General features: G+C 50.8%; 1 protein-coding gene and 1 long non-coding RNA gene across 3 annotated transcripts in view; both read left to right on the top strand.

Annotated features, from left to right (window-relative positions):
* Positions 1 to 25049, top strand: part of LOC127037885 (uncharacterized) — a 296730-nt gene that overhangs the window by 44631 nt on the left and 227050 nt on the right. The gene's annotated exons all lie outside the window — the stretch shown is intronic.
* Positions 11372 to 25049, top strand: part of CADM3 (cell adhesion molecule 3) — a 122175-nt gene continuing 108497 nt past the window's right edge. The window contains exon 1 of one of the 2 annotated variants that reach the window (XM_050929890.1): positions 11372 to 11637. In XM_050929890.1, coding sequence (XP_050785847.1) covers positions 11562 to 11637 — 76 coding nt within the window. In that variant the 5' untranslated portion in view covers positions 11372 to 11561. The remainder of the gene's footprint in view (positions 11638 to 25049) is intronic. The other variant, XM_050929891.1, reaches the window with a different exon arrangement.

The raw sequence follows: 25049 nt of genomic DNA on the forward strand, positions 1-25049 counted from the left end.
AAGTCAATTTGCATGGATTTATAAAGGAGTTAAAATCTAAAATACAGTTATTCGAGGTCTCATTAGGGAATGTAGACTCAGCAAGATAACCTACAGTTATTGATATTAAAGAATAGAAGTGGAATTTAATCTTTGAAATTAAATCTCACTTCTTCTTACCAACTTCGCCCTGGGATGGAGGAGAGTCCTTTCCACATGGTTGATCCAGGCTTCGGTGGCTCTTAGGATTCTGCAGCTTCTTGTGTTCAGTTCAGTCAACTCTCATGAGCATCTGCTTACCTCAGTTGTATATACGCTAGTTTCAGGGCTCCTTGGAGGAAGCCATCCTCTGAATCCTATTGGACGAATGCCAAGTGAGTGGTCAGATTTCCGCTCTTAGTTTCTCTGCTGTTTCCACTGGTATCCAGTGGATGGCTCAGGTGTATAATGAATTTATTTAATATTTTTCTTATTGGAGGCTTTTTAAGCCTGATTCATTTCAAAGATTGTATTTCATGATTAGACCCTACTACTTGTAGGGATCTACCCACCTTTTAAAGCAATTTCTCTTAAAATCTCAACATTATACCCTGGTTTATATTCTTTAACATTTCTCCTTCCTTGTGCAAGACAATTCCTATTATGTCTAGAGTGCAACAATTATTTGCAATGAAAACTAAAAAAATCCTTATAATCTTCTAAATTTGGAGGATATACTCCGTATTCTTTGATTGTGCATAAACATTTCATATTATTTAGGACTTAGAACAGAACAAGAGACATTTTCCACACATAAAAGGATGTAGATCAGACTCACAAGGCAAACAAACATGCAGATTCTAATTTGGGGTGACAGACAGATAATTCACAGTATATTTGATTTACAAGGAAACAATGTACAGTTTATAATTTGGGGTGAAAACATGTGTCTTGGATTTCTTGGAGTTCTTTTTAGCTAGGTTGGGTGGGAGAAAGAGGATTATACATATGCAAATTATGAGAGATTCTTGCCCAGGTGATTAACAATACCCTCATTTAGCCATTTTAGTTTCTATAGTTGGGGAGGAGAATGCCCAACCTTGGCTGATCTGTGGGTCTTAGAAGAAGTATATCACAGGATATGAACCATTTTCTGATTGTCTTCAAAGGTGGGTCCCATTTTGGAATAAACAAAGGTGGATAGCTTTTCTAATTTTTGAGAGTGACAAGGAATCATTAGTTATTAAACATTCAAGGCATCATCTGTTCCATATATCCCTTATACCAGTGTACCTTGTACATCTACACTGCACAAAAACCCTGCAGCAGGAAGTCTCACAGCCTGGGTCTACAGACTTGGACCTGTGGGGCTCATGCTGCAACTCTAAAAATTACAGTGCAGAAGTTTGTGCTCAGGCTGGAGGTCAAGCTCTGAGGCTAGAGTTGCCAGGTGTCCATTTTCTAACTGGAAAGTCTGGTTGAAAAGGGGACCTGGCAGTGTCTGGTCAGATGTACTGACAGGACACCAAAAGTCCAGTTACTGTGGGCTAGGGTGGAGGGTGAGTCATGAAGTCGCACCAGCCCCTGCTCAGCCAGGACTGCCTCCTACCTGCATCTGGTGGGCAGGCAGGCTTCATGGCAGGGCCTGCTGCTTCCAGAGCAGACGGAGCCCAATTGGGGGTGAGGTGAAGAGGGAGCAGGAGAGGATCTAGCAAAGAGGAAGGGGGAGAGGGAAAGCAGTGAGCAACAGAGGGATGGGAAAGAGGATGTGGGGCCTTGAGGGAAGAGGCAGGGCAGGGGGTCCAGTTTTCAGAAAGTTGACAACCCTATCTAAGACCCACCCCCCTCGCCAGGTTTCAGTGTCTGAGCAGGAACATCTACACTGCTATTTTTAAAGCCATCACTCAAGTTCCATGAGCCTGAGGTAGTAGAACCGGACTCTGAGACTCACTGTCGCAGCTTTTGTTGTGCAGTCTATATATGCCCTTACAGCCCAGGATGAGACCTAATGTGAGGGTAGATTAATGCAGGGGTAGCTGCCTACTGTAGGAGTCTTACATCTTCCCCTTTAGCATCTGGTACTGACCACTGTCAGAGATGGGACACTGGCAAGATGGCCTTCAGGTCTGTCCCAGTCTGCCAAAACCTATCTTCATAAAGTGATGAAGATACGTGCAAAGCTACTGTAAGCAGAAGAATCAGACTTGCTGTCTTAATTTTGGGGCTGCCGTAGCCTAAATCATGTAGTTGAGATGAGAGGCCCTGAATCTCCACTTCACAGCACCCTGTGTACTCATTCACACCAGTGGAAAGGGATATAAATCACAGTCCTGTCAGAATCCCTTTTGTAAATGATGACACAAGGTGCAGACCTATGGAGAGTGCTGGCCCTAGAGTGCAGGGCAGAGGTCACTGACCCTCATGGCACAACAATCTGACCCTTTGTAGCTTGTGGGAAGCAAGGCTTGGAGACAGCAGAATAAAGCAGCTTCCTATGGTGACTTTTCTCCCGCTTGTGTGGCTTTGCTGAGCTCAGGGAAGCCCTGAAGTTCGATCTTTTCTCAGGCACTGGTGTAAGAGTGTGTAGCTGCATCAGTGCCGGCGGCTCACCTGGGGTAGGGACAGCGTGATTTCTGTGCTGTGGAGGCTGTGTGCTGGAGGTTCCTGAGCTATTTATTGTTGTTTGCTATGTTCTTCCCCCAGCAATGGCAGATGCTTTCAGGCTGAATCACACAGGTTTGTTGTGGTGAGCTCTGCCTCAGCACCTGCTGAGTTCTAAAGATCTCTCCCTACTTGCTGCCTCCGGAGGCAAGCTGTCTCTTGCAGGCTGTCAGTGCCTGAAAGCCACTGCTCCCAAGTGACTGACAGGGGGCGCTGCTTCCACAGGTATGCACGCAGCATTGCCATGGGAAGTGGCATGTGGGAGAGCCTTTTGGTGGCTTGAAAGATTCCCTGTAAGGCTAAGGGGATGCACTCACAGTGGGCAGGGAAATGGAGCTAAGTAGCCTCCTCAGGAGTCTGCAGGGATGGCAGGGAACCTGGCCTGGCTGAGGGTGGGCTGAGAGACACAGTTGGGCTGAGCTGGGGTTAAATGTTCCAAAATATCAAATAACTCAAAGAGAAAATCCTTTGCATGGAGACCCTCACATAAAGCCATGTCTTCTGTCCCCGTCTATCAGAGACACAACCTCATACAGCCCACCACAGAAAGACCCCACTGTGAGAGAATCACCTCTTCACAGAGACCCCACCTCCCTAGGACAGAGTGGGGGAAGTGTTGGGGGGGCATTCAGGGGGCTACAGCCACCTCAAAATTTGCCTTAGCCTTCCCCTCCACCCCTGTAGCCATCCCTCCATATGGATAAGGCCTTTGTCTGCAATCATATTAAGAAAGCAGCAGCCATTAGCTAAGAAGCAAGAAGTCACATCCTCACATTCCATCTAAATTACATTAAAACACTATAATATCAGGCTGTTCAGAAGATCCTGTCCTAATAGCACCCACTATCACCAGATGAAGAAACAGATCTTAAGATGGTTAAAATAAACATAGTTTGACAGTATCTGTCTGGCAAAAACTCATTTATCAATAGTTGTGGTTATGAAATCCTCATTTCTTTATTGTTTTATCTTTATGGTTCCCACTTCCCTATTGTTTGTCTGTCTGGTCTCTGGTTCTTTGATTGTTTCTGTCTGTTACATAATTAATTTTTCTAGGTGTAAATTAATTAAGGTGGGGGGTATGTTTGGTTAGAGAATTATGTTACAATATTTTAGGATTGGTTTGTAAAATGTTAGTAGAATGATTGGTTAAAGTACAGTTAAGCAGGACTCAAGTTTCACTATATAAACTGGGCTCCAAAAGGAAGTTCTTGGGAACCAGCTCCAGGACACAGCCCCAAGATCAGAGCTGCCAGACCGCAACACTCTGCCAATGACACTGTGCAGAAACTGGAGTCCCCCAGATGGACCTGATCCTGACTGGCCAGCAGGGAAAAGTTCATGCCTCTTACTGGGAGTGATGAGCATTGTACATGTTGCGTGTGCATTCTGTTTTAGTGATTATTAATAAATAGAGGTTAAATAGGATATTACTGCATAAGGCTCTTTCCTGGTAAAAGATCCTGTAAACCCACAAAAGATTACAGAGGGGATGGGTGTTTGCTCTGAGTCCAGAGGGAATGGGTGTTTACCTGGAGGCCGGAGTACAGCCCGGAGCCCACGGAGGGGTAAATAAATTTAAAGGGTTATGCCTGAGCGCTAGGAACAGGATAAGGGTGGGCACCCCTAGAGTGTGTGAGTAACAGTGAATTTTGCGCTTTTAACACTTCCCAGTGCAAAGATCAACCGTTACACAGAATTAAGGGTGGCAGGGTATGGCATTGACATCCTTACTTCTGTGCTGCTGCCGGTGGGGCACCTCCTTCAGAGCTGGGTGCCGAGCCTGCAGCTTCCTCTCTCCGGCCACCCAGCTCTCAAGGCAGCACTGCCACCAGCAGTGGTGCAGAAGTAAGCAGGGCCAGCTCCAGGCACCAGCACAGGAAGCAGGTGCTTGGGGCGGCCAATGGAAAGAGGGGCACGCTCTGGTCTTCAGCGGCAATTCGGCGGCGGGTTCCTCAGTCCCTCTCAGAGGGAAGGACTAGCCACCGAATTGCCGCTGAAGAATGAAGCAGTGTGGTAGAGCAGCTACCAAAGTGCTGCCGATTGCGACTTTATCTTTTGTTTTTTCTCTTCACCACTTGAGGCGGCAAAAAAGCTGGAGCCGGCCCTGGAACTAAGCAGGACTGGTGCAACCATTTAGGCAAACTAGGCGGCTGCACCTAAAAGCCCGCTCAGGCGAGGAGGTGGAGTGGAGATGAGCTGGGGCGGGGGGGGGGGGGCACAGGGAAGGCCGCCCACAGTAACGGGGCGGAGTGTGCACAGGGGAACCGTTCTCTCCCCAGATTAGCTCCACGCTGCCTCCTGTACTGAGTACACAGCCCCAGCTCTAAGTCTCCTCCAATCGGCACAGCAAGCTTGGGAGGGGAGGAGAATTAGAGCAGGGCGGGTGTGCTCAGCGGAGGAGAGGTGGGGCGGGCCCCCTGGGCGAGGTTAGCTGCTGTGGTGGGCGGTGTTAGCTGCCGTGGTGGGGGGCGGGGTTAGCTTCCATGAGGGGGGCTCCCTGGGCAGTGTTAGCTGTGGTGGTGGAAGGCGGGGTTAGCTTCCGTGGGGAGGGGGCTCCCCGGGCGGTGTTAGCTGCAGTGGTGGGAGGCGGGGTTAGCTTCCGGGGGGGGGCTCCCCAGGCCAGATTAGCTGCCACAGCGGGTGGTGTTAGCTGCCGCGGTGGGGGGTGATGTTAGCTGCCATGGAGGGGAGCAGGGTTAGCTTCCCCTGGGGGGGCTCCCCAGGCCGGGTTAGCAGCCGAGGTGGGACTTGCAAGGGGGGGTAGCTGCTGGGAGGGGGGGCTCCCCAGGTGGGGTTAGCTGCCGTGGTGGTGGGGGTCCTCGGGTGGGAGGTGTGGGTGGGTGTGGTTAGCTGCGATGGGGGGGCAGTGGGTGGGGTTAGTGGGGGTGGCGCAAGGTGGCACCGGCCCTGGAAGTAACGGTAGCATACCGAGCATGGGGGAGGACTGGAAATATGGAAATAACAAGAGAGGGGAGGGAACATGCAGGGAGAGAGATGGAAAGGAGTGTGCATAAGGGAGGGGGAATCACAGATGGGGAAGGGGAGCATCACTAGGGGAGGGAGATCACCAGTGGCGGACGGGGAGCATGCATAGAGGCAGAGGATCACAAATGGGGGAGCATGCATAGGGGAGGGGGAATCTCAGAGGAGAGGGGGAGCATGTATAGGGGAGGGGGAATCACTGGCAGGGGAAAGGGGCATGGTTAGGGGAGTGTGGGTGAGGTGAGTTCCAAATGGGCAGGCACCATGCCAGAGCAGTAATGTACAGCCCAGTGTGGGGGACTGCATACCATGGGAGTGGCACAGGGATGGGGAGGCCACAGCCAAGTTGGTAGCAGAGGGGACACTGCTGCTGTGAGCGGGGTGGGCAAGGGCAGGCGCATATCATGAGGGATCTGGTCCTGCCACTATGGCTGTCCAAGGACTGCTAGTGGCAGGCTTGCCTGGCACTGAGATGAGCTGTGCCACGGGGTGGTGGGCAGTGTGAGGTGTGCAGGGCTGATCTTGAGCCACAGGTCCGGAGCCCAGGGCCCTACCCATGAAGAGGCAGCGAGGGGCCAGAACTCTCATGATAAACCCAGTGGGAGAGCAGCAGAGACTCAGTGCTCCCATATGGGTGCCCACAAGAGGTATAGCACACCCCCTCCCAATTTTCTGTCTAGCCCACTTCAGATCCCGTCCTGGGAGAGAGAAACCCCCTCACGTTGACATGGTGTATTAATTTAGATGGAATATAGGGGTCAAAGGTGTAAACATGATCCAGTCACTGTCCAACATTAAACAGCGTTAAACAAAATTTGCGATTTCATATCCAGATACTTCAGCCTGTTAAGCCCCAGGGCATTAACTATCATTTTAACCTTTTATTAAAGATTCAGAAAAGAAGGAAAAACAGTTAAAGCTTTGCAATGTTAGAGTATTAGGTCAGGCTTTTATTGTAACAGCATCCCTTGTTTCCTTTCCCCATCAGCTGGAGAGAGGTTTTATAAGGAAAACACCCTTTGTTTGACAGTTGCTTAGATGGAATTAAAGATGTGGCAAAGAGAAGTTAGTTGTGATGGCCTGGAGATGTGTTGTTGTTAAAGTCCGATCCCGTTTCCTAGAAGACAAAACAACACAAACACACAAAAAGGGGAGAGAAAAGAACAACAAATAGAAAATGCAGTATCAGTCTCTGGTGCTGACTCTCACTTGCAACCTTACTGCGGGAGAAACACTGGCCCAGCACATGTTCTCATCAGCCACACAAAGACCTGCAAAACTCGTACCATCATCAGCCCATTTAGGGCATTGCTTTTAGCTGGTTTTTTCAGGTCACAGGCTTACAGCAGTGCTATGACATATACAGTCCTGACCAGCTAAGCCAGACTCTCATTAGATAGAAGGAAAAAGGAGAGAGATGGGAAAGAAGATAAATTAAGTGGGGAGGCAAAAGGACATATTGCAGGGGGAGGGGAGAAAGTCTCACATTACAAGTGGTATTTGGGATTCAGCCAGAGCTGGTACAGGTGGCGATATTATCTGGCCATCCTGGTCAAGACCTCTCGACAGCAGGATAATGAAGCACCGGGGTCAGAGAAGATGGTGAGGGTGGCAGCCATGATAATAAAACTCACTGCAGTGGCTGTTTCCCAAAAGTCTTTTCTTTCTAATAATTCCTAAAGGGAGTGTTTGGTGGAACAGTCCATCCAATGGTTATTTTGTCCACCAACAGGACTCATTTCCAACACACCAGTTTTGGTCCATTGATTTCCAGTCCTCTACTCCTCTTGTTTATCAGGAGTGATCTTAATACAGTACTGGAATGGTGTCTGTAGGACTTTTTGTTTGAACTAATTAGTCCTTCTATCTTATGTTTGCACCTTTTCCATCAACTGGGGAGGTATAGGTCAGCAGTTTGAGCATTGGCCTGCTAAAACCAGTGTTGTGAGTTCAATCCTTTAAGGGGTCATTTAAGGATCTGGGGCAAATATCTGTCTGGGGATTAGGCCTGCTTTGGGGTTAGACTAGATGATCTCCTGAGGTCCCTTCCATCCTGATATTCTAGGAACTTCTACTATTCTGGGTTATTGGGACACTTTAGGAACTTGTATCCACTTTTTACAGTTGAGCTAACAATTAAGGTAAACTTGTAGGCCCAATTATTACAGCAAACCTCACCTCCCATCCCTTTCTATGAGAAACACCTCCTCTCAGTCACTCCAGGCTCTAAACCCTTGGTATGAGACACGCCCTCCCAGAGACCTCCCTCCCATCCCCTTCTAAGAGACACCCCCACCCAGAGACCGCCATCTCCCACAGACCCACTCCAACACACAGATATCCATCTCACAGATGCCTCATCCCACCAACAGAGAAGTCTCTCCCACTGGAGACAAACTCCAAACCATGGAGACATTTCAACCCACAGAGACATCTGCCTCACAGATACCCATCCCATGAACAACCTGACCAATTGAGACATCCTATCTACTGGAGATACCCCTACTCACCAGAGATGCATAGAGAATCCTGCTTCATGGACACCCCAACTCACTGACACCCAGATACCCCTCCACCCGACTGCGACCCTGATCAACAAAGTCATCCCACCTCCTGGAGACTCCCCAACTGAGACCCCGACCCACAGACATAGCTGCCTCTCAGACACCCACCTCATAGGCCCAGACCTTCAGAGACATCCTACCTCTTGGAGATGCCCCAACTCACAGAGACACCTCATCACATAGAAACCCTAACTCCTGGAAGTGCCCTATCCCACAAAGGTTCTGGCCCCCAGAGACCTCAGGTCACAGAAACACCCTGATCCCCAGAGAACCAGCCTTACAGAGACACCCTCACCCACCAAGACACCCCAACCCCAGAAACACCCTGCCTCACAGAGACCCCCTGGCCCAGACAGATCTTGCCTCACAGAGATGTCCCAATTCACAGCAATCCCCACTCTAGTAGATCAAAGTTTCATTCTGATCATTCCCCTCTATTCGACATTGGTGAGGCTTCATCTGGAGCACTGTGTCCAGTTTTGGGCTCCCCGCTACAAGGAGGATGTGGAAAAATTGGAAAGAGTCCAGCAGAGGGCAACAAAAATGATTAAGGGGCTGGAGCACATGACTTATGAGGAGAGGCTGAGGGAACTGGGATTGTTTAGTCTGCAGAAGAGAAGAATGAGGGGGGATTTGATAGCTGCTTTCAACTACCTGAAAGGGGGTTCCAAAGAGGATGCATCTAGACTGTTCTCAGTAGTACCTGATGACAGAACCAGGAGTAATGGTCTCAAGTTGCAGTGGGGGAGGTTTAGGTTGGATATTAGGAAAAACTTTTTCCCTAGGAAGGTGGTGAAGCACTGGAATGGGTTACCTCGGGAGGTGGTGGAATCTCCTTCCTTAGAGGTTTTTAAGGTCAGGCTTGACAAATCCCTGGCTGGGATGATTTAGTTGGGAATTGGTCCTGCTTTGAGCAGGAGGTTGGATTAGATGACCTCCTGAGGTCCCTTCCAACCCTGATATTCTATGATCGTCCCAGGCCTTCTGGGCTACGCTACATCAGTTGATCATGCTCAGCTACATTTGCTCCTCTACAGTTGATGGAAATGCACCTAGCAGCTACACACACCAGTGTTTCATCTGGTTCTCCATGTTGCTGACATCCCAGACAGACTGGTTGTTTGGGGCCCAAGAAGGACCAAGTCTCATTCCAGCCTCACTCATTTGTGTACCAAAGTGGTTGGAGCTGCCTGAAAAAATGGAGAGAACTGGGCTGTCAACGATGGGGCTTCAGAAGCAGACCTACCAGCTCTCTCCATCTCCTCTCTGCACATTGCCCATGTCTCCCACACTATCCACATGGGAAATGCCCCAGCCTTCCCTAATGCTATTGCTTTGCACCTCTTCAACTGGTTCTCAATCAGGATGAGCCACCAATCATTAGCCAGCCCCAATTAGTGTAGTATGGAAAGACAGGGATACCTGTGCAAGCCAGGGGTGTTTCCAGGGATAAAAAAGGGGGAGGGATGATGAAAGATGGTTCCACTGGCCTCCCTCAGAGCTCTGGGACAACCACTTCTTCCACAATAACTACTCCACTGGAGCTGTATTTACACAGCAGCATCCCCTTTTTACAAAGAACTAGTTCCTCAACAAAGGATTCTGATTACAGGAAAGTTGCTATGGACCCTGTCTCCATAGATCCTGCCACTGATACAGGCTGCCCCAATGCAACACCTTCTCACCAATACACCACTGATAAAACCTGACCCACAAGGCATGGCCTCACCAAATACCAGTGCTGATACAGCCTGCCCCACACAGACCCCTCTCCACCAAAACATCGCTGAGAAAGCCTGCTCCACACAGACCCTTCCTGGGCGATACTACATGGCTGATACAGCCTGCCCCACAGACACCCACCCTCACCAATACACCACTAATACAGCCTACACCACAGAGACTCCTCCTCACCGATACACCGCTGATACAACCTGCCCCACAGAGACCCCTCCTCACCGATACACCGCTGATACAGCCTGCCCCACAGAGACCCCTCCTCACCGATACACCGCTGATACAGGCTGCCCCACAGAGACCCCTCCTCACCCATACACCGCTGATACAGCCTGCCCCACAGAGACCCCTCCTCACCGATACACCGCTGATACAGCCTGCCCCACAGAGACCCCTCCTCACCGATACACCGCTGATACAGCCTGCCCCACAGAGACCCCTCCTCACCGATACACCGCTGATACAGCCTGCCCCACAGAGACCCCTCCTCACCGATACACCGCTGATACAGCCTGCCCCACAGAGACCCCTCCTCACCGATACACCGCTGATACAGCCTGCCCCACGGAGACCCCTCCTCACCCATACACCGCTGATACAGCCTGCCCCACAGAGACCCCTCCTCACCCATACACCGCTGATACAGCCTGCCCCACAGAGACCCCTCCTCACCCATACACCGCTGATACAGCCTGCCCCACAGAGACCCCTCCTCACCCATACACCGCTGATAGACCCCGCCTCACCAAGACACTGCTGATACAGCCTGCTCCAGAGACCCCTCCTGGCCAATAAACTAATGATACAGCCCGCCCCACACCGACCTCGGCTTCCCAGACGTCAGTGACAGCCCCAGTGGGGAAATGGGTTTTATCACGTCCTTTTCCTACCATGAGTTGAACCATCCTACCACCCCGGACTAACCCGAGCCTGGGGAATGAGCCTGGGCAGAGACAATCACGCCGCGGCGGCCCGGATCTCGGAGGCGCGGCTGGGTGTGTTCTGGGAGCGGGTGTGGCTTGTTTTGGTTTGGGGCTGGCGGCTGCGGTGTTTTCCCAGCCGCGGTACAGAGCGTCGGGGGGACGCAGCCTCCCCCGGTCTGTAGGGACGCGGGCCGTGCGTGTGCGCCCGCCGGGGAGGGCTGCTCCCGCTCCCGCTCCCTGTGAGCAGTAACCACAGGCAGTGCCGGCAGGTGCCAGTGACCCGCCCGCGCCCAAAAGCTGCATTGCACCGTCCGAGCTCAGCGCTTCTGGTTCGGACCCTGGACCGGCCTCCGGGCTCCCCGCGGCCACGCCAGCCCCCACCCCGCGAGCAGCAGCAGCAGCAGCGCGCTCCGCGGGGACCGGAGCGTGCGGACCGCACCACGTCTTCTGCGGGGGCAGGGCGCGGGGCGGGGGGAGCCGAGCGAGCGTGTTTCAACAGGGCGGAGGGGAGGGGAAACGTTCGGAAAGATGCTCCCGTCCCCCTACGATCGCAGCCCTAATGGTCCGTTCCGCGTGGTCTATTTAATCCCCTGCTGCAGCCGCCGCGCTGGCTTCACTCAATAGCAGCTGCTGCTGCTGCTGTGCGTGGCTTGGCTGGGCCGGACCGGACGCGACGCTCGCTCGCTTCCCGCGGGGCTGAGCCTTGGAGGATCCCCGCAGCCCTAGAGCCACTATGCGGCCGCCGGCGCGGACCCTGCTGCTGCTTCTCGGCTGCCTGGCGGCGGGCAGCGGGACCCTCTCGCAGGACGGTGAGTGGGGGGTCGCGGGGGGTCGTCCAGCCGCGCTCCGGTCTGCAAACGCCGTTTCGCGGAGGCCGGTCGCTGCATCTGCAGCCCAGGGAGCGGACCGCGGACAGCGCCGTAACGCGAGCGTCTGGAAGAGGGGCTGGGAGCCGCCGCCGGCTCCTGCCTGGCAGCTGGGGTAATCAGCGCCCCCCCGCCGCCTCGCTTCGGCCGGACTCAGCCTTGGGCTCGCGGGGGCTGGCTCGGGGGCGCCGCGCCCCTCGGGCGCAGCCGGGTGCGGGCGAGGGTTCCCGGCTCTGTGGCGCTCAGCGCGGGGGCTGGGAGCCCGGCACAGTGGGGAGGGGGTCGCTGGGCGCTGCCTGCCGCTGGCGGGTGGTGCCGCGATGTAGGTCAGCCAGGCTCCCCGGGTGGTAGGTGCCCCCGCCGCCTGCCCAGCCCGCCTCCGGCTCGGCTGCGGGGACCCGTCCTAGCCCTGCAGATTGGCCCGGCTTCCAGCCCCGCTCGGCGCTGGCTGCAGCCGCTCTCCCGAAAAGGGAGGGGGGGGGGTCGGTCCTTGGGCTCGGGGACAGGACTGGCCGGGCCTTCGCCCCTGGGGAGGGTCCCCGGGCACAGGCGTGTAGCGGCGGCTCGGTGCAGCCAGCCAGCGGCTCTGCAGCCTGCGACGCAGCAGGGCGCAAGCTGGGCGCGTGAGAAAGGGAGGGGCAGGGCCCCTGCCTCGGAGGGATGGAGCTAGCGGAGCTGGCCGTGCGGCTCTGGGCTGGGGAGCAGGAGGGGCCAACCTGGGTCTCCCCCAGGCCCTTCCAGAGGGGTTCTCCAGCCTGGGGTAGCTGGTATCAAGGTCATCCCAGGCTGCCCCTTTGCCACCTTTTCAGCAAACAGGTATGACTGGCTCCACATCTCCTCCTCCCTGGAATGTTCCAGAGAGGCTGGCGCCCCTGCCCCTCCTGCCCTGAGCATCAGGAGTCTTCCCATGATGTGTCTCTCCATGGCTCCCACTGGGTGACCATACTGGGGGAGGGGGTTGGGGTGCAGAGTAGGGAGCCAGAGGCTTCAGTCACTGCACCCCAGATTGGCCGTGTCACCATCACAGCCGGCCTGTGCTCTTGCAGCTAAGGGTAGCCAAGTGCCAAAGGTGACCGCAGGGCTGTGGCATGCTGCATTTCGAGGCAGGGCTTTAGTGCTAGAGTTGAGGCTGAGATTGGCTTTTAGTTCCAGGAGCACTTTAGAGAGATTTATTTAACATTATCAGGCTTGCTGCCTGTCTTCCCATCTCTGCCTATTTACCTTCCTAGCCAGCTTTCCATTTGTGTCTCTGTTGGTCCATCTGCCTCTCCCATTAAGCTAGAACATACAGTGCTGCAATTAGCTGGGTTTAAAGTGCTCAGAAGATAGCAGAAGGCTGCAGCAGGGTTTGGAGAAGACAGACCAGTTCCTCCCAGAGAAACCTGTTCATATTTGTAAGTGTCATATTGTTCAAATCTCTCAAATTCCCCTGGCACTCTGTATACGGATTGTTTATTGCGCAGAAAGCATGGAGCGGCTCTGTAGCCCCATAACCCTTGAGACAAAGGGTGTTTACCCATTATGTAGAACAACAATAGGCAGAGCGCTGCATGTCAAAACAACCTTTAATGAAGTACCACAAAGCAAACATAATTTTGATAAGGATTTGTAAAGGCAATGCATTGCTTTTCTAACTGTTTTGCTGCAAAATGAAATGCTAGCTGAACCTCAATAGCCAGGCTTGGGGCTTGTGACCTGAAATGACCACGAGATCACTGATGTCATGTCAGTGACACCTTCTCTTTATATTTGTCTTTAAAGGATTATATATGCATCTATGTGGTGCTGTACACGTACTGAGGCTCATCAGAAGCAGGAAGTAATTCAGAGGTGGGCGCTTGGTGAGGGATCAGCAGTGCTAAGACAAGGGTTTCACAGATTTCAGAACCAGAAAGAACTCTTATCTACTCTAACCTCCTATGTAATAGAGGCTGGAGATTTCTCCCAGTAATTCTTGCATCTAGCCCAGCAACTTGTGGTGGAATTAGAGCATGAGGTGAATTAGAGCTGTGAAGTAGAAGAGCTTTGTGTGTACTCACATGCTAATGAGAGGACCATTCATCCATTCCCCTGCCCCCCCCCCCCCCCCAGTGAATCTAGAAATGCCATGTTCAGTGCAGGCAGGATTCTCAGACTGTCTCTGCAACTGTGGCCATGTATTTCACCAGTTGGGTCTTGAATGAGCTTTTCCTCGGTGTGCATTGCAGGTGCTAATGATGGAGGGGTGCGGGACTGCTCTCCTTACATTGCTCTCATTGCCTGATTTCATGGTGCAGGAAGTAAAACTGAAAATGCTTACTGGGTTAAAATAGCCTGGAACCAAAGGCTAGATGAAGTATTGCAGCATGTGGGAAGGATGAGAAACTGAAACCAGGAAACATCCTGGTGAGGGCATGAACTGGAGGTGCTTGCATCCCAAAGCAGGAGCCGCTCTCCTGTTGAACTATGGGAGAAGCTCTGCTAGTCCTTCACAGCAGGAGAGTTTCTATCCTCTTACCCACCCCATGCTAGAGGAGAAGACTGTTACTGGAAGCAGGGTGTCATGTGATCACACCCATTCAAAAGTCCCAGAGGCAGAAACTCTCCATGCATTTTCAATGGTGGTCTTGGTGATTATGATATAAGGAAATGTTATTTACTTGTTCCCAATATAAGAACTAGGGGCCACCAAATGAAATTAATGGGCAGCAGGTTTAAAACAAATACAAGGAAGTTCTTCTTCACACAGCGCACAGTCAGCCTGTGGAACTCCTTACCTGAGGAGATTGTGAAGGCTAGGGTTATAACACGGTTTAAAAGAGAACTAGATAAATTCATGGAGATTAAGTCCGTTAATGGTTATTAGCCAGGATGGGTAAGGAATGGTGTCCTTAGCCTTTGTTTGTCAGAGGGTGGAGATGGATGGCAGGAAAGAGATCACTTGATAATTGCTAGTTAGGTTCACTCCCTCTGGGGCACTTGGCATTGGCCACTTTTGGACAATAGGATACTGGGCTGGATGGACCCTTGGTCTGGCCCAGTCTGGCTATCCTTACGTTCTTATGCTCATGAGGCTGTAATGCCTTCGGCATCATGAAGTTCCAAAGAGGAGCCACCTGGGTATGGCTGGCACTATGTCACTCTTGATTGTTTGTTAAAAAGGCCATGCTAAATGCCACTGAATACTATAGATTCCAAGGCCGGGAGAGATCATTGTGATCATCTAGTCTGACCTCCTATATAGCAAAGGCCACAGAACATCCCCGAAATAATTCCTAGAGTAGATCTTTACCAAGGGCCGAGATTTTCGTTTTGTTTTTAAAGTGTCCCAATGGCTAATCACCCTCAGTGTTTGTTTTTTAAGCCTGATTATGTTCAGTGAATTGACTGGGTGTCAATGTGCATGACACACTTTTGACTGAATCTCAAGTGCTCACAAAAATGCACGTGGTATTGGTTGAGAGTGGTGGGTTGAAGTTCTCTGTGTAGTCCCCAGGCAGAGTACAGCACAGAAAATGACATGTCAAGCTTCCCCCAGGAAGTGTCAATGTTTCCTTTGTTCTCTGGCCCTTTGCTGGCTGAAAAACATAAAACCAAAAAATCTGTGAGTGCCGCCCTGGAGCACTGTCTACTCCCACTCTGAATTCGGAAAAGCATTGGCTGAGAAATAGTGCCTCCTCAGGAAGACATTCTGTAGTGTCATGCTGTACACCAGTCAATGACATGTGAGCTCAGGAAAATATCCTTTACCACTGATTGTCCTAAAAAACCCCTCCCATGCACCCCTCAACCTCTGAATGTGTCCCTGGCACAGCTCTCTCACCAGTAGAGCCCTTCTGGCAGCATTACTGAGGAACATGGTACCTCCTCAGAGGGGAGAGGTAAGGTGCTGCAAGTATAAAGTTCCCCACCTGTCTCCTCCCCTGGGGAAGTAACTACATTGTATTCCACAGCACCTCGAACATTGTAATGAGACAGGAGGTGGGGTTCCACAATGAGTTCTGTTGCCAAGGGAGCAGAACTGATGGACTTTGAGAAAAGTCTTGATACGTCATAGTAGCTTTGTGTGCACTTGGACAGCTGATGTGCTGTGCAAATTTTGATGTCTTTGGGCTGGAAGTGTGTGAGGTTGGGAAGACGATGATTCTGTGCCTACAAGAACCCCACCAGTAAAAGGCGGGGTGTTAGTTCAGGAGCAAAACCTTTTATTTATTTGAAAATAGTGTACACTAGCTACGTGAGGAAACCCTCAGAACACTAAAGCTCCAGGCCCTGGTCTGCTGGGGACCATCTACCGAAGGTACTTATATATCAACTATTACTGTAGCACCTCACAATCTTTAGTACCTCTAAGTTCTGTTATCCCCATTGTACAGATGGGGGACTGATGGTCAAAGGGGCTAAGTGACTGGCCCAAAGTGTCACAGGCAGTCTGTGGCATAGCAGGGACTTGAAATGAGATCTCCCAAGTCCTAGGCTAGTTTCCCAACCATCCTTACTTTCTCAACACAGTAGAAAATGTTCTCTCCCATGCCCTTCCTCCTACCCTCTCCTAGTTTTTCATAGATTTGTAGACTTAAGGTCAGAAGGGACCATTATGGTCATCTGGTCTGACCTCCTGCACAATGCAGGCCACAGAATCTCACCCACCCAGTCCTGGATCAAACCCCTAACCTATGTCTGAGTTACTGAAGTCCTCAAATTGTGGTTTAAAGACCTCAAGGTGCAGAGAATCCTCCAGCAAGTGACCCATACCCCACGCTGCAGAGGAAGGCGAAAAACCTCCAGGGCCTCTGCCAATCTTCCCTGGAGGAAAATTCTTTCTCAACCTCAGATATGGTGATCAGATAAACCCTGAGCATGTGGGCAAGTCTCACCAGCCAGCATCCAGGAAAGAATTCTCTGTGGTAACTCAGATTCCACCCCATCTAACATCCCTAAGGTCCATTGAGCTAAAGACAGGTGGATTCATCAAGTACCTGACCCTCATGTGAATTCCCAGGCTTCCTCTAGGAGAGCATTTCATGCTGAGCAGAAGCACTATGATGGGAGGAGATTTCCCTGTCTTTGGTGAGTTCCATGTGTTTCCAACTAACACCCAGTGAATGAGACCATCCCCTCACAGGATGCTGAAATGGGTATTAGTGCTTCTGGGAGGGAGCAGTGCCTAATGGTTAGAGCGCAGCCCTGGGAGTGAGGAGCTATGGGCTCCATTGGCTGTGCCACAGGTGTATTGAGTGACCTTGGTCTAGTCAGCAGCCTCTCTGTCTTTTAATTTCTCCACCTCTGAAACCAAGATAATAATAATAGACTTGTCTCACTGGGGGATTGCCTACATTAATGTTAATATAAGCCCTTGAGCCCTACCGAAGGAAATCTGTAGTGGCATACTCAGTAATACTCTGATCAGATGAGTTTGCCACCATCTGCTGGCTCAGTCCATGGTCTGTCTGTGTGCTTTTGGCCAGCAGGCACTGATGGACCTGATGCACAGTAACTGTCTTATGCAAATGACTGCAAGATCCTTGCAATAGCTATTTGTCTTCAGTAGGACACATTTGTACCATAGTGAGGCTGTGCAGCAGCTCTCACAGGGGTGGGGGTGTTAAGTGTAGTTCCTCAGCCCCATAGTCATTTCTTAGCCCCTCCTTGCCAGACTGCGAGCTCCTTGTCCTCGAGCTGGAGAAACAGTTGCAGTCGCATTAGGATGCACATTGTACCTTTTGTAAATACTACTTAGGCTTGGGTAGAGGCACATCCACATACTTGTGCTAAAGCAACTACTGACTTCACAGCTATCATTAAGGTTTAGCATATGCTACATACTTTGTTTCAGTCCCATGTCACATGGGGCAAGTTGGCTGGGGACGTTGTGGCAGCCCTGGTGAACTAATTCCACAGGTATGAGAAAGGAGGAGGAAAGTAAAGTCCAACCTTTGTGACTCTCTTGAAACAAAATTAAAACCACTCTGATAGTTTCAGATTGGCTTCCTGAGGGGAAATGAGCCTTTCTGTTGCAGGAAGCCTAGCCAAGAGGAAATGCAGCTGTAGTTGCTTTTTTGCGTTATTAGACTCGGAGAATAACAAGTGCAACAGAACAGGGAAGCTTCTCCTAAATGGCAGGCAGAGCAAGCTGCGAATCAGGATTGCCGAAACCGACAGCTCAGCTATCTGGCAGAAGGCATTAGGATCAATGAGACACACTGGACTGAAAACAATAACAGAAATCAGGGTACACAATCTCCCAGCCACGTATTCAGACAGTGAGGGGAAGTGCTGGTGCTGCAAAGGCAGGGATGAAACTTTGCTTCTACTCTGACTATCCTCAGGTTTGGGAATGCTATGCTGGGCGTGTGCTGGGGAATGTGGAGGGCACGTCTGCAATGAGCCGGAGGAAGAACCGAGACAAGCTAGGGAACTGCAATTGCCAGCAATGACTAATAAGTCCCTGCCAGGCCCTTGAGCCTTTCCAGTCTCCTTCCAGTCAGAAGGTGTGAGGAGAGATAATGCTGTGCTGCTGTCTAGACCCAGAATGCATGGGAAAGGCAACTCCCTTCTTGTCCCTCAGCCCTGGTGCCCATGCGCCACACTGGCCCAAGTGGAACGTGTCTCTGCCCTCATTTTATCACTCTCCACCGAGATGAAGGCAGACAGTCCTTAGCTCCACCACTGGTCAGGGCTCTTTCTGCATCTCTGAACAATTCCTGGTCACCAGCTACAGTCTTCTCTCTTCTTCAGACAGTCTCCTTCTCCAAAGCAATGCTGCTTCTCCCTTCCCCACGGAATCTACCTCTCTGTCCAGGGCCGTCTTAGCTCAGTGGATCTCTCACACCTGCTGAAAGAAGTGCATCCGTTGGAAAGATAACTGTCCATGGCCCCCCTCCTCCTACATATACACAGGAGTGGAGAGAGCTTCTCTGACATGAAGGCTTGAGAAAGGAACCAATTCTCTAATTTCTGTGCCGTGATCTTGGAGTCCACAAACAGACGGAGTCCTAGTGAGGTTGTGAGGGAGTCACACAATGACACTGGGGTGTAGGGCTCGCTTTCTGGTGATCTTCTGCACATCTCAGTTGTTCCCCAGGAAGTCCCAAACTGGCAAGAGGCCAAAGGTGGACATGACCCACGCTCACCGGGATGGGCTCTACTCCAACATAACCATCCCTGTGTTTGAAATGCAGAACCATCTCTCTGCTCCCCTCTGTCCTGCCCCCCCTTCTGCTGCGTCTCCCCGTCCCATGTTTCAGAGAGCTCTGAGCACTCGCCTCAGCTCCTGCCTCCACTCCATTATCAATTTTTTTATTAATATTTTAGAAATCCCCAGAAGCCCCAGTTAGGATTGGGGCCCCGTGGGTGCCTGGTGCTGCACAAACGTGTAAGGAGATACAGGCACTGTTTGTCGTGAACGGCATGCAGTGTAGTTTGAGACGACAGGTAATGAGGGAGAGGAACCAAACATAGAGACCTTTCTGTTCTGTGTTCGTACAGCACCTTGCACCTGGGCTGGTTCCTATGTACTATGGTAATAAAAATAACAATAGAGTAACAAGGGATGGGGAGGCTGAGGCACACAATGTAGCTCTATCAGCAACATGGCCCCCAGGGTGAGGAGCACTGGGACCTGTATATAAAACCAGCCACACCAGCTCACTTGTCTGAGATCAGGTTGGCTAGTGTGCACTGAGCAGCTGCTTTTCATGACAGAAGGGTGACTGAATACATAAAGGAGACTATTCTTAGTGCAGTGGCCTGAACTCCGGAAGCTCAGTGGGATGGCAGGCATCTTGCTTCTGCAGCAGCGTGGCCTCTGTGGTGGCAGCAGCACAATGGCATTTGCTGTGGCATGGTGGCGTTCTCGGTGGCTGCATTATTCTGTTACTACCGAATCTTGTGCTGCAATTGTAAAACATGAAGGCAAAGTTGCTTGTGGCAACTCTGTCACTCTGTGAACTGCTCACTGCACAGCACCTCTTCTGGGACCTCAGAGTCCTCTTTGCAGGGATTTGCAAAATATTACAAATGGCCAAAGACTTGCTTGAGGAGAGGGGGCAACAGCTGGGTCCTGGAGCAGAAAGTCAGCATCTGTCCAGTTCAATAAGAGGCGTCATGGCTGTGACTCTTCAGTCACCCCGTGAACTTCTGAGCTGTGTTTCCTGAAATCCTCCTCGCTTCTCCAGCGTGACCAGCAAATGGGCACAACCCAACTGCATGTGGCCCTGGTGTATAGTAGAAGCAGAGGTCAAAGTGAGAGGCTGGACAGTAATACTCACCAGGGAGAGGCGTGAACTCTGGCTGCTGCCCACCCAGGTATCAATGCCTCCCCTTGCTCCTCTCTTTGGGCAGTGTCCTCTTGCAGTGTGATGGATCCTTCTCCAGCCAACACCCTTTCACTCTGCTGCTGAGGTTGCTTTCCAAACCAATTAATTAAACTGATGCCATGCCTGTGTGGACATTATTCATTCCATTTAACCCAAGCTTATCCATTTAGCTTAACTCGCTAAGGAGCTGCTAGAAGCCAGGTTTAAATTAAATTGAGAGCGCCCTTGCTGATGAGGCTGGGCACCAGCTTAATGGAATAGGTTTGAAATGACAGTGGTGCTACTCTGCATACATCTACGCAGCAGCTGGGAGGTGTGATTTCCTGCTCAGGTAAATGTATACTTGCTAGCTCTCCTTGAACTAGTGTCAAAAAATAGCAATGTCATGACAGCAGGGGTAGTGGCTTGGGCTAGCTGTCTGAGTATATACCCAGGGGTCAGGACATGTGACACCATGAATGCTTTGGTCTCTTGTGCCAGCTGTCTGCTTGCTGAACATTCATGGGATGGACCTGTTCCCTTTGTTGTCAGTGACAAAACTCTTATTAACGGTCTTGGGCCTTAACTCTTGAAATGGAATTTGCTGTTGCTCCTGCTCTCCTTACATTTTCATGTCTGCAGGCCGAGTCCTTCTTGTCCATTATGCTGGTTTTTGAGGGTAAAAGCTGGGTGCAAACTAAAAACCTGATCATCTTCAGAAACAATAGTGCTGTGGGATTCCCATGCACCATGGACTCATTTCCGTCTCCCCTAGGCCAGTCATGCCCCTGGAGAGAGCTCCTTTAACAAAAAAGTGCACTCTTTCCGACTTCCGTGTAGGGCCACTCCATGACACAGGCTCCTGACAGCTTTAAGTTCTTCCCAACTCTCTTATTATAGCCATCACTTTCTAAGCGGAAGTTTCTTGTTAAAGAAATGGCATTAGTAGTTCTTCTGGCAGGGCCGCCCAGAGGATTCAGGGGGCCTGGGGAAAAGCAGGGGAGCTGTAGCGCTTGTACTCACCTGGCTGCGGTCTGGGTCTTCAGCGGCATTTTGGCGGTGGGGGGCCCTTCAGTCTCTCCGCATCTTCGGCAGCACTGAAGGCCCTCCCGCCGCTGAAATGCTGCCAAAGACCCGGAGCGACTAAAGGGCCCCCCGCCACCGAAGACCTGGACTGCTGCTGGGCCAGGACTCGTGGGGCCCAGGGCAGATTGCCCCACTTGCCCCCACCCCGGGCGGCCCTACCTTCTGGTAGCAGAGTCTGTAATCCTGTATACTGCTGCCTTGACAAGTCCTGAGACAGAAGGGTAGAAACTAATAGCAACTGAGATGTCAGGCCCCTGTCTATTCATATAAAAGGGTATTTGCGCATTCAGCTGCTAATGGAGCTGTGCTCGCAGCACCCAAACTGTGGTGATCTGTCACCCATCTTTGGGATTAGCCTGACCTTAGGAACTTGTCCATTTTCTGGTATTTCAGCAAAGTAGCTGAACATCAAGCACAGTAAAGACCACGTGAAGAAGAGCTCTGTGTTGCTCAGAAGCTAGTCTCTATCCTCAACAGAAGTTTGTCCAGATATTCCCTCCCCCACGTTGTCTCTCTAAGCCCATTAATAAATATTTGCATAGAGCTGTCCCTAGTGGACTCTGCACTTCACCTCTCCTAAACTTGGCAGCTTTGCATACTGTTTGCAGTCCTCAGAGTCACACTGTAGTGCTCCATGCTGGGCTCTGACCCTCCCCTCTGACAGGGACTGCTCCATGCACAGGATCGAATGGTCCAGGGCACCACTCAGAGCTGCTGGAGAAAACTGTCCTTCAGGTTAACCTGATTTCGCCACACCTGCTAGATCATAGAATCCTAGAAAACTTGTTCACCTTAGCCTCCAATGATAGAACAAGAAGCAATGGGCTTAAACTGCAGCAAGGGAGATTTAGGTTGGACATTAGGAAAAAGTTCCTAACTGTCAGGGTAGTTAAACACTGGAATAGATTGCCTAGGGAAGTTGTGGAATCTCCATCTCTGGAGATATTTAAGAGTAGGTTAGATAAATGTCTATCAGGGATGGTCTAGACAGTATTTGGTCCTGCCATGAGGGCAGGGGACTGGACTCGATGACCTCTCGAGGTCCCTTCCAGTCCTAGAGTCTATGAGTCTATGAGAATCTCAGGGTTTGAAGGCACCTCAGGAGGTCATCTAGTCCAACCCCCTGCTCAAACCAGGACCAATCTCCAACTAAATCATCCTGGCCAGGGCTTTGTCAAGCCTGACTTTAAAAACCTCTAAGGAAGGAGATTCCACCACCTCCCTAGGTAACCCATTCCAGTCCTTCACTACCCTCCTAGTGAAAAAGTTTTTCCTAATATCCAACCTAAACCACCCCCACTGCAATTTGAGACCATTGCTCCTTGTTCTGTCATCTGCCACCACTGAGAACAGTCTAGATCCATTTTCTTTGGAACCCCCTTTCAGGTAGTTGAAAGCAGCTATCAAATCTCCCCTCATTCTTCTCTTTTACAGACTAAACAAGCCCAGTTCCCTCAGCCCAGTGGTCCCCAACGTGGTGCCTGTGCATTTGTGAGAGAGAAGCCACGGCCCCGCACCTGCCGGGGACGGAGAACTTCAGAGCTGCAGGCTGTGGGCACCAGTGTTCGCAGTCCCTGGCAGGTGCGGGGCCACAGCTTAAGCCAGAGAAAAGCCGCTGCCCCGTGCCTGCCCGGGACAGAGAACTCCGGGGCTGCAGGCTGCGGGCGCTGGTGTTCTCTGTCCTTGCGGCTTCTCTCCGGATTCATATATTATGTTATATTAAATATGTTTTCGTATTATTTAATGTACAAATACAAAATAAGCCTTGAAAAATTGTTGGCGCCCGCCACACTCTTCTGAAAACATGAATGTTCTACTGGCCACAAAAAGATTGGGGACCACTGCCTCAGCCTCGCCTCATAATTCGTGTGCTTCAGCCCCCTAATCATTTTCTATGCCCTCCGCTGGACTCTTTCCAATTTTTCCACATCCTTCTTGTAGTGTGGGGCCCAAAACTGGACACAGTACTCCAGATGAGGCCTCACCAATGTCGAATAGAGGGGAATGATCACGTCCCTCGATCTGCTGCCAATGCCTCTACTTATACAGCCCAAAATGCTGTTAGCCTTCTTGGCAACAAGGGCACACTGTTGACTCATCCACCTTCTCGTCCACCGTAACCCGTAAGTCCTTTTCTGTAGAACTGCTTCCTAGTCTGTAACAGTGAATGGGATTCTTCCATCCTAAGTGCAGGACTCTGCACTTGACCTTGTTGAACCTCATCAGGTTTCTTTTGGCCCAATCCTCTAATTTGTTCAGGTCCCTCTGTATCCTGTCCCTACCCTCCAGCATATCTACCACTCCTCACAATTTATTGCCATCTGCAGACTTGCTGAGTGCAGTCCACACCATCCTCCAGATCATTAATGAAGATATTGAACAAAACTGGCCCCAGGACCGACCCTTGGGGCACTCCGCTTGATACTGGCTGCCAACTAGACATGGAGCCATTGCTCACTATGCATTGAGCCTGATGATCTAGCCAGCTTTCTGTCCACCTTATAGTCCGTTCGTCCAGCCCATACTTCTTTAACTTGCCGGCAAGAATACTGTGGGAGACCATATCAAAAGCTTTGCTAAAGTCAAGGAATAACACATTCGCTGCTTTCCCCTCATCCACAGAGCCAGTTATCTCCTCATAGACGGCAATTAGGTTAGTCAGGCATGACTTGCCCTTGGTGAATCCATGTTGACTATTCCTGATCACTTTCCTCTCCTCTAAGTGCTTCAGAAACTTAGAGGAGTGACTCTTATTAGATGGTGACTCTCATTATTGGAACCAGCCACATCCATCTCCAGTGGCTGGGATTCACTGGGAATGACCCTCCAGGGCCAGGGTTATTTTTGGTTCTGAAACTGCTTCTCCTCTCATTTGCCTGGGAGCCAGTAGGAGACTTGGCTGTTTGGTGCCAGGTCAACAGACTATTGAAGATTCATGCCCTATTAATTTAATATAATATAATATAATATAATAATTAATAGTATAGGAGATATACCTAGCTCATGGAACTGGAAGGGGCCCTTAAAGGTCATCAAATCCAGCTCCCTGCCTTCATTAGCAGGACCAAGTATTGATTTTTGCCCCAGATCCCTAAGTGGCCCCCTCAAGGACTGAGCTCACAACCCTGGGTTTATTAGGCCAATGCTCAAACCATTGAGCTGTCCCTCTCCAATTGAATGAGCCTGCAGGAGACAGTCTCCAGGTAATGGGGCTCCTGCCCCTTTTCATGGGACTTCTAAAGGATTTAGCTTTGGCAAATCACTAGGAAACATGCCCTGGGCAGAGGAGAGGGTGAGGGCTCCAAGGGGTTTCCAGCTCTTATTTCTAGGGTTTCTCATTATTTTTCCCTTGAGAGCTGCAAGAAAATATTAAACCATTCTTATTTTCCATTTTTCCTTTGAAAGACATTGGCTGCTAGGTTCTACATGACAATTTCACTGAACACACAGAGATCCCTGTAAAGCAAAGAGCAGCCCTAGGACCCCACACTGAGACCCTCACTGGAGCAGGATGGCCCCAGGCACCAGAGAATATCAAACCAAACCATCTGCTTCATTGGCAACAAGCACATCAGCGATTGGCCCTGAAGTAGGAACTATGGCATCACCATGCAGAGATCCCACAGCCTTCAAAGGGGCTCAGACCCCATCCTAGTGCCCAGAGGCTGTTCTGGGCCTCACACCCCAGAGCCGTGTCTTTACCACCATGCCGAGAAGCATCAATGGAAAAGGCAAGCGCATAAAAGCCACAAACTCATGAGAGGAGACCTGCAACCTCTCAGAGCAGTGCCACCTCACCAACTGGCTGCTTATTAATAGAGACTTTTAACAGCCCAAGCAAGAAATCAGAAATGCTGCAGACAGCAGAGGCACCCTATGTCTTACTGTGTAAAAATTCCTTTTGTTGTGCACAGTGTTTGTACAACTGTTCCTGTGCAAGTAACGCAGAGGGGTGGGCATGATTCTCCTTGTACATATGCTGAGGTAAATCAG

This window comes from Gopherus flavomarginatus, chromosome 20 (genome assembly GCF_025201925.1).
Source record: "Gopherus flavomarginatus isolate rGopFla2 chromosome 20, rGopFla2.mat.asm, whole genome shotgun sequence".
NCBI classification, from domain to species: Eukaryota; Metazoa; Chordata; order Testudines; family Testudinidae; genus Gopherus; species Gopherus flavomarginatus.